This window comes from Mustela nigripes, chromosome 10 (assembly GCF_022355385.1).
Source record: "Mustela nigripes isolate SB6536 chromosome 10, MUSNIG.SB6536, whole genome shotgun sequence".
Lineage (NCBI taxonomy): Eukaryota > Metazoa > Chordata > Mammalia > Carnivora > Mustelidae > Mustela > Mustela nigripes.
Genome location: NC_081566.1, coordinates 38,350,819 through 38,360,004, shown reverse-complemented (window position 1 = coordinate 38,360,004; position 9,186 = coordinate 38,350,819). Strand labels below are relative to the sequence as shown.

Here is a 9,186-nt window from a genome sequence, read left to right as displayed (position 1 = left end):
AAGTTTTTCGTTAAGTAACGTAAGGGGCTAGGCAACAATATAAGATAGCAAACAGACTCATTAGCCAGACTGAAAAGGTATGTGGGCATTTAAATAACCTCTGATGATGATGAAGTATGTGTGTAGGCGTGTTTTACAGGGTTGCTGCACCTGGATTACAAGCGGTTTCCTTTTCCAGTAGCCTTCAGGTAGGTTGGCAATTAGACAACTTTTTTTTTTTTTTTTGCAACGGTACCTCTATTGCGGTTTCAAAGCAGGCTCCTCCTATAAATGCAAAAGCCCATTATTTTTTCCAAACTAAGAGGTTTAACAGAAGCAATGTTTTTAATAAATGTTGAGCACCTGAAGTTTACTGCCTTTAGGTAGAACCAAAAGTGCCCTAAGTGATCCACTTCTGGCTTTGGATTTTGATTCCATACCTGGACTGCAAACTGTAAAGCACAGAGAGCCCCCACTTTTAGTCCTCAGTTTCCCCCCACCTCTTCTGCCAGGCTCTTTCTCTGCAGCCCCCAAGCCACGCCGCATTACGGCCCCGCGTAATCCCGCCCCTTGGGTTCCACCTCCTGAGCGTCCTCCCCCAGAAGCCCTCATCCACGTCCATCTCCGTCAGTGCAGCCCACCAATCACGCCTGCTCGCCTGGAAGCCTCTTTCTGCAGGGGATCCAAATCCCCACCCCTCGAGCTCCGGGCCTCCCCTCCGCCCAACCGCCCCAGTGATTGACAGGCCGGCCGGGCGGAAGCTGTGGCGCAGGCGCCCTGGCTCCACAGAGCTCCCCTCTGGCTGGGTTGAGGAGTTCCCAGCAGACACCGCGCCGCGGCTGCGCAGTAGAAGGGAGGCTTTTAATTCCATTGTGGAGAGGACGGCGTTATTTTTATTAACTGGAGGCGACGGCGGCTGCGGCGGCGGCGGTACCCGTAAGTGTTGCCGGTGGGCCGGAGAGGGAGAGGGCGAGGCCTAGGGAAGAGTCACAGGACCATGCGTACCGGTGCCGGAGGCAGCCGGGCTGGGAATTAGTGCTGGGCGCGTTGCGGTCTGGGCGGCGGCGCGGCGGGGTCCTGGGCGCTGCGGTGGTCCCGGCCCGGGGCCCGGTTCCACCCCCTTTCCTCCCTCTTCCCTCTTCCTCCTCCTCTCCTCAGCCAGGCCTCCTCCGGGGTATGAAAATCGGCAGTGGGTTCCTGAGTGGCGGCGGTGGTACCGGCAGTAGCGGTGGTAGCGGCTCCGGCGGCGGCGGTAGTGGCGGCGGCGGCAGCGGCAGCAGCAGCAGGAGGGCAGAGATGGAACCCACCTTTCCCCAGGGTATGGTTATGTTCAACCACCGGCTTCCCCCGGTCACCAGCTTCACCCGGCCGGCGGGGTCGGCCGCCCCTCCCCCGCAGTGCGTGTTATCCTCCTCTACCTCCGCAGCCCCGGCCGCTGAGCCCCCCCCTCCGCCAGCCCCGGACATGACTTTCAAGAAGGAGCCGGCGGCGTCAGCCGCGGCCTTCCCCTCGCAGAGGACCTCCTGGGGATTCTTGCAGTCTTTGGTCAGCATCAAACAGGAGAAACCCGCAGATCCTGAGGAGCAGCAGTCCCACCACCACCATCACCACCACCACTATGGGGGGCTGTTCGCTGGGGCTGAAGAGAGATCTCCAGGCCTAGGAGGTGGGGATGGGGGGAGCCACGGCGTCATCCAGGACCTCAGTATTCTCCACCAGCATGCCCAGCAGCAACCAGCCCAGCACCACCGCGACGTATTGCTCAGCAGCAGTAGCAGGACTGATGACCACCATGGCAATGAGGAGCCAAAGCAGGACACTAATGTCAAAAAGGCAAAGAGGCCAAAGCCAGAATCTCAGGGAATCAAAGCCAAGAGGAAGCCAAGTGCATCTTCCAAACCTTCTTTGGTTGGAGATGGAGAAGGTGCCATCCTCTCCCCAAGTCAGAAACCTCATATCTGTGATCACTGTAGCGCTGCTTTCAGAAGCTCCTATCATTTGCGGAGACATGTCCTCATTCATACTGGAGAAAGACCTTTCCAGTGCAGCCAGTGTAGTATGGGTTTCATTCAGAAATACCTACTGCAGAGACATGAGAAAATTCATAGTAGAGAGAAGCCATTTGGATGTGATCAGTGCAGCATGAAGTTTATTCAGAAGTACCATATGGAGAGACACAAGAGGACGCATAGTGGAGAAAAGCCATATAAATGTGACACTTGCCAACAGTATTTTTCAAGGACTGATAGACTGTTGAAGCACAGGCGCACGTGTGGTGAAGCCATAGCTAAAGGAGCCGCTAGTGCAGAACCTGGGTCATCAACCCATAACAATATGGGTAATCTGGCTGTGTTGTCTCAGGGAAATACAAGTTCTTCAAGGAGAAAAACGAAGTCAAAAAGCATAGCTGTTGAAAATAAGGAACATAAGACTGGTAAAACAAATGAATCACAAATTTCAAATAATATAAACATGCAGAGTTACTCAGTAGAAATGCCTACTGTGTCTTCCAGTGGAGGCATAATTGGCACTGGTATTGATGAACTGCAGAAAAGGGTGCCAAAATTGATCTTTAAAAAAGGAAGCAGAAAGAATACAGATAAAAACTACCTTAATTTTGTGTCACCATTACCAGACATAGTTGGACAGAAGTCCTTGTCTGGGAAACCAAGTGGCTCACTTGGCATAGTATCGAATAATAGTGTGGAGACCATTAGTCTTCTCCAAAGTACGAGTGGCAAACAAGGTCAAATAAGTAGTAATTATGATGATGCCATGCAGTTTTCAAAGAAAAGAAGATATTTACCAACTGCCAGCAGCAACAGTGCCTTTTCTATAAACGTGGGACACATGGTCTCCCAACAGTCCGTCATTCAGTCTGCAGGTGTCAGTGTTTTGGACAATGAGACCCCATTGTCCCTTATTGACTCCTCAGCTCTTAATGCTGAAATTAAGTCTTGTCATGACAAGTCTGGAATTCCTGATGAGGTTTTACAAAGTATTTTGGATCAATACTCCAACAAATCAGAAAGCCAGAAAGAGGATCCTTTCAATATAACGGAACCGCGAGTGGATTTACACACCTCAGGAGAACACTCAGAATTGGTTCAAGAAGAAAATTTGAGCCCAGGCACCCAAACACCTTCGAATGATAAGGCAAGCATGTTGCAAGAATACTCCAAATACCTCCAACAGGCTTTTGAAAAATCCACTAATGCAGGTTTTACTCTTGGACACGGTTTCCAGTTTGTCAGTTTGTCTTCACCTCTCCACAACCACACTTTATTTCCAGAAAAACAGATATACACTACATCTCCTTTGGAGTGTGGTTTCGGCCAATCTGTTACCTCAGTGTTGCCATCTTCATTGCCAAAGCCTCCTTTTGGGATGTTGTTTGGATCTCAACCAGGTCTTTATTTATCTGCTTTGGATGCTACACATCAGCAGTTGACACCTTCCCAGGAGCTGGATGATCTGATAGATTCTCAGAAGAATTTAGAGACTTCATCAGCCTTCCAGTCCTCATCTCAGAAATTGACTAGCCAGAAGGAACAACAGAAAAATTTAGAGTCCTCAACAAGCTTTCAGATTCCATCTCAGGAGTTAGCTAGCCAGATAGATCCTCAGAAAGACATAGAGCCTAGAACAACGTACCAGATTGAGAACTTTGCACAAGCGTTTGGTTCTCAGTTTAAGTCGGGCAGCAGGGTGCCAATGACCTTCATCACTAACTCTAATGGAGAAGTGGACCATAGAGTAAGGACTTCAGTGTCAGATTTCTCAGGGTATACAAATATGATGTCTGATGTAAGTGAGCCATGTAGTACAAGAGTAAAGACACCCACCAGCCAAAGTTACAGGTAAGGTCCCAAAAGTGACCAGGCTGGAGGTCTAATGTAATTTTGTTTTATTTTGAGAACACTGCCATTGGAATGTTTCTACACGATCCTATTAAGAATAATGTAATGCCCTTTCAATGCAACTTTTCATATTTAGTTTATTTTGTTAGCGTGATTTTAGCTCTGTTTGTATTATGATTTTTAATCAAAATCAATAGATTAAAAATAGTTTGACATTCAAAGTGACAATGTTTAGCAATCAAATTTACATGTATAGATCGTCAGGGAATAGCCCAAAAGTTTTAAATGCAAAAAAAAAAAAAAAAACCAACAAAAAACAAAAAAACCCCAAAAAACAAAAAAACTTTACAAAAAAAAAACAAAACAAAAAATACACAAAAAAAACTTTGTTGCTAGGATTAAGGTTATTCTAATTGCTTTACTCTCAGGAAAGTGTAATAACGCATGGGAATTCTGTACGTTATCACTGTAATGGAATATCCAATTTACAGATAGTATGATATACATTTCATCATTTAAGTAAGGGATCGAAAACATTTCAAATTGCTCTATCTGGGCTGATAAACATTTCATCATTTTTAAGTAAGGGATCGAAAACATTTCAAATTGCTGTCTCCATCTAGGCTGATCCAAAATTCTGAGATGTTGGCTACCTATATTTTGTTGCAGCTTTTAAATGTACTCTGAACTTCCAAACCGTTCATTCCAGCCTGGTAGAACAAATATTCTTGGATCTTTGATCAAAGCCTGGAATGATAGCTTTAATAAAAGAAGAAAAAAAAATAGCACCCTCTCATCCCAACTGTAACAAGGCTGTAGTTCCAGTAGAAGTTAATGATATCTGGCAGTGTTGATAACTGAGTGGTTCATTGGTACCAGTATTAGAACCCAAGTTGGAATTACATAATTCTTTGAAATTTGGGGTATGCGTTATTTATTATACATGGCTTAAAACATTGTTCTCTTGTCTGTGTTATTACATGTCACCCACACTTCTGTTTTTTGTTCTTGTTCTTGACCTACCCTCTTTCTTAGAGTTCTGAGCCTGCCTTGTTTCCTCTTCTATCTGGACAGTTTCAATTTTAGAATGATTTACATTCCATTAGGTAATTCATTAGGCATTTTATATGCCTTATGGCATTCAAATACTAAACACTGGGATAAATAACCCCCACGTACCTTTTTAAAAAAATAAAACGCATACAGATTTCCATGTATAATAAAGCCCCACATACTCTGAGCTATAGATATTACTAAGGTTGTAATTCCAACCGGTGACTTTTTTTCTAATGTGAGGGAGAAGAGTGTCTGCATTTAGTAATGACATCAGAACCTCTTTGTGTAATTGCAGCCTTTAATGTACATTTTAAAAGGGTGCATTAGTCAGTATTGTACAGGGGTCTTGTAAAGTCATCAAAACTTGCTATGAACGCTAATTGCCATTTGAAGCTACTGATAAGACAGTAGCTCTGCTCTAAACCACTTTTTAGCAATTGTATTTTTTTCCTGATTATATTTTTTAATGTACTTTGATGTTTATGCTGATGAGTTTTTTATGTACTTTCGGTGATGTTTCAGTCTTATGTACTCTTCTGACGTCAGAAAAGTACCACTGGTTGTTTGCAGTCTTATTGTGTAATCAGCCTACCACAGGCTTCCATGTATAATAAAGTAATTAATATTGTGCAAGTGTAAAACACTTCTGTTATGAAAGCAGTGTTTGGAAAATAAGAAATTATTAAAAATGGTTACAAAATATTAGTTAATTTCCTTTCCCCACTTTCCTCCCTTAAGTCTGCTTACCAGCTAAAGGGTCACCTATTTGTCATTGCAAGTTTCTTAGAAAATGTGTTTAATCCTTTTAAATACACTCAATACTAAAAAGTCTGTATTTCTTATTTTGGTAAGTGCGGTAAGTTCTATTGGGTACAGAGTACAAGCTGTAATCAAAGGATGGAGAGGACCTTTACCACTGTATCTCTTAAGCTGTATGATTTTTCTCCAGTGTTTGTTTTATACAGGTTTTGAATTTCTTTAACTTTTATTGTGTGTACTGAATACTGCATATGTATTATTCTGATTGTTTGCTCTAGTTTACTACCAATAAAAGACCTGTTAATCACAAAATGAAGAAAGGAGATATCACTTAATATCCAGTAACATTTTTTAGGTTTTTTTTTTTTTTTTATTAACTACATTTTCTAAAATAATTCACATTGGTGTTATGAAACTGAATTTTAGGGACTTGTATTTTTATTGTGGGGTGTTTTTCTTTTTTTTTTGAACTCAAGTATTTTCATATTTCTAGGTTTATTTTATGTGAAAACTGGGTGAGTATTTTCTGTGAGGTGCACTATATATATATGGAAGTGTAGAAATGGAATATTATGTAAATCAGAACATGTTTTGTTGAAATGGGTTTACCTATTCTAAATATTATACCAGAGAGAGTATTTATTGAGACCTCATTTAAAATCAGATTCCAGTATCTTTTGGTTCTAGATGGATCCTTTTTGTCTCAAGAAGGTTGTAATAAGATAACAGTGTGACACAAAAAAATGGCCTTGAGCATTTTTAGTAGGAATTAAAAAGTATTAGTCATAGTTTAACCATGTTTTAAAAGGTTGAAAGTATAGATAGCGGAAGGAGAGAAGTAAGACATATAAATATTAGAGATGCAGAAGAGATGTTTGGAAGTGTCTTTTAATTGTAAGTGGCTATGTAAAATCAGAAAATTGTGCTTTGAAATTCAGTGGCTATAAATGTTGAATTAAGGAGTAAAAATATTAGTGGGTGGAATAAGTCTTTGAAACTTTGCTTTTTTTTTTTGGCATATGATACTATTGTAGGGAAATGGTAAATTATATTAAGCATAAACATGGATTTTTCTGTAGAGAAATATCTACTCCTGGGCCCACAGGATTATGAAAAGTAAATTAGTTCTTTCTTTGCCAAGGTCATTTCCTAGATTTGGTCATTTTCTTGAACAAGACTGCCAAGCAGAATCTCACTGAGTCTGCTTTCAAGTCCAAGTCTTGATTTCTCTGCACAGTTGACTTCTCCATTCTAGCTAACTTTTTTTTTTTTTTTACCCACCTACACCCCCCACCTTAGTTTCTATCCATGGAATGTCCTTATCTGAATATGATCTTTGTTAAATTAAGGTTTTTACTTTTAAAATATTTGGACATGAAACAGGAAACTATTGTGTTGTTGTACATTCAGGATGAAGTCTGCCATAATTTTAGTAGTTGCTAGTCTCTAATTTGTGTGGTAATTCAAAAATGAGAGCAGAAATACGTGGAAGAAAATCTGTACTTAAAACAATTTTTTTTTAGTAGGCTCTACACCTAACTTGGGGCTTGAACTCAATCCCTAGATCAAGTAGTCCGCCAAGCACTCCTGTATCTAAAATTTTTAATATTTTAAAATTGTGAACAATGATACAAATATTTCTACCTCACATTTAGTTTTATGTATTGCACTAATCAAGTAAGAAGGGCAAAACTTTGTTCCTTCCTGCTATGTGGAGTTTTGTAGTTTACTTGTAATTAGTAGCATTTAAGCCTGAATCGGGTGAACTGGGTGACTTTGAGCAATATGACCTCATGAGGGCATATACAATCCTTAATTTCCAGATTCATAGGTCTTGTTAAACTGAAGAACTTCCGTTAGAAAAAAAGGTTCTGAACTTGAGAGAGAGATTTTTAGAGTAAACTACATCTGAATATTATCATTTTTTGAGTTTTGTGGTATTCATGTTTTTCTAATCCATAATGACTAGATTTTGATTTTTAAAATGTGCTGCAAGATTGTTAGTGCTATGTGACCCATGCATGGTGTTGTGTGAGGCTGGCGCACTCTGTGGATATTCTTGTTATGGGATCCCTTACCACAGAAGAGGATCTGTGGTGGTTTGCTAATCTTCTTGTAGTTCCTCATGGGTTTTGAGGGAAAAAATTGTGTTATTTCTACTTGTTATGTTATTTACATTCTTAATAATTGATTACTTGAACATTAGCATGAAAACAGCACTGGGAATTCTGTTGTCTTACCTTTGATCAAAAAACTCTGAGATAAATCCTTTGAGATTACAGTGAGTTTAAAAAGAGATTAAGCTATAGAGGACATACACTTTTTAAATTATTTCCTTCTGTGTACCTGTTCTGCTTTTTGAAAAAAGTATTGACTGCTTGTGAATGACTAACTTGAGTAGATTCTATTTAAATTTTCAATAAGCCTTGGGCTCACTCTGGCGATAACGTTTTTAGGGTTACAGATTCCTTGGGGAGCAGATGACAGAATTGGTATCATCCCACTCCCATTCATTAGAAATACATTTGCATGTGAAAATATAGGCGCTTTTCTGTACGCTCACAAGGACGACCCCCCTCCCAAAAGAAACCTCCCAATTAAAAATTCTTAACCTGTGGAACTTAGGTTAAGAATCCCTGCCTTGGGGCCCCTGGCCAGCTCAGCGGGAATAGCATGCAATTCTTAATCTCAGGATCATGAGTTTGAGCCCCATATTGGGTATGCAGAGATTACTAAAAAAAATAAACTTAAAAAAAAAAAAAAATCCCTGCCTTAGAATACTGCCTAAATACTGAAATTTTATTTTACAAATAGTGGATACCTAAACTAAAAAAGCATCAGATATTAAAGAGTAGTTAAAAGTTTCTTTATATGCAGTTTAATTACTTAGAATTTATAGAACACATTTAGGTTACATAAGGCCGTAAAGTTTTATGGTAAGCTACTCAAATCATGAGTTGAGTCTAATTATGTGCAGTTTCTCATCTGATAATAAGTGCCATAGAGATGCTAGACCTGACAATAGTTCAGTATTTTCCATCAACAAAGAAATGTGTTAATAGTGTATCATACTACAGTCAACCACTGTGCTGCTTCAGCTGCACAGGAGTGGCTTCCCACATAAGCATGAATATTGGCAAAAATGAAAGCCCACAACCAAGCCATACCTTTTTGCCTAGAAAGAAGAATAATTGAGTTCCTAATAACATGAAAACTCTGCTTCATATAGCCTGAGTGTGACTAGCTAGGTTGAAATACACTGTGCAAGATAAGCCTTGAAAAGTATGTTGTTACATGTTGAGATAGGTATCTCTTGGGAAATGTAGATAAACAGCTGGAGAAAAATGTAATGATTTGGATCTTACACTCCACGGGGAAAATTTTGTTTCCTGTGTTTGCAGGGAGTAAAAGAATAATGGGCAGACATTGTGTGTTAAGGGAGGTAAGAACTATGTTAAAATAGGGGAAGGAAAGGAATAGGTTTGCAGGAAAATAGGGAATATAAATTTACTCCAACATTGACAGGGGTCCT

General features: G+C 40.5%; 1 protein-coding gene across 2 annotated transcripts; it reads left to right on the top strand.

The window, feature by feature from the left end:
* Nucleotides 1-793: 793 nt before the first annotated feature.
* Nucleotides 794-5,958, top strand: ZNF281 (zinc finger protein 281). Of its 2 annotated transcripts, none has more exons than XM_059413055.1 (2): nt 794-915; nt 1,142-5,958. In XM_059413055.1, exon 2 carries the CDS (start codon nt 1,156-1,158, stop codon nt 3,841-3,843), a length of 2,688 nt encoding a protein of 895 aa, XP_059269038.1. In that variant the 5' UTR covers nt 794-915; nt 1,142-1,155; the 3' UTR covers nt 3,844-5,958. The 2 variants fall into 2 exon arrangements, with proteins under 2 accessions (XP_059269038.1, XP_059269037.1); XM_059413054.1 differs by having other exon boundaries at nt 1,138-5,958.
* The last annotated feature ends 3,228 nt before the right edge of the window (nt 5,959-9,186 follow it).

What these genes read in the sequence shown, in the direction of transcription:
- ZNF281 (XM_059413055.1), top strand. Translation starts at nt 1,156, where the DNA reads ATGAAAATCGGCAGTGGGTTCCTGAGTGGCGGCGGTGGTACCGGCAGT.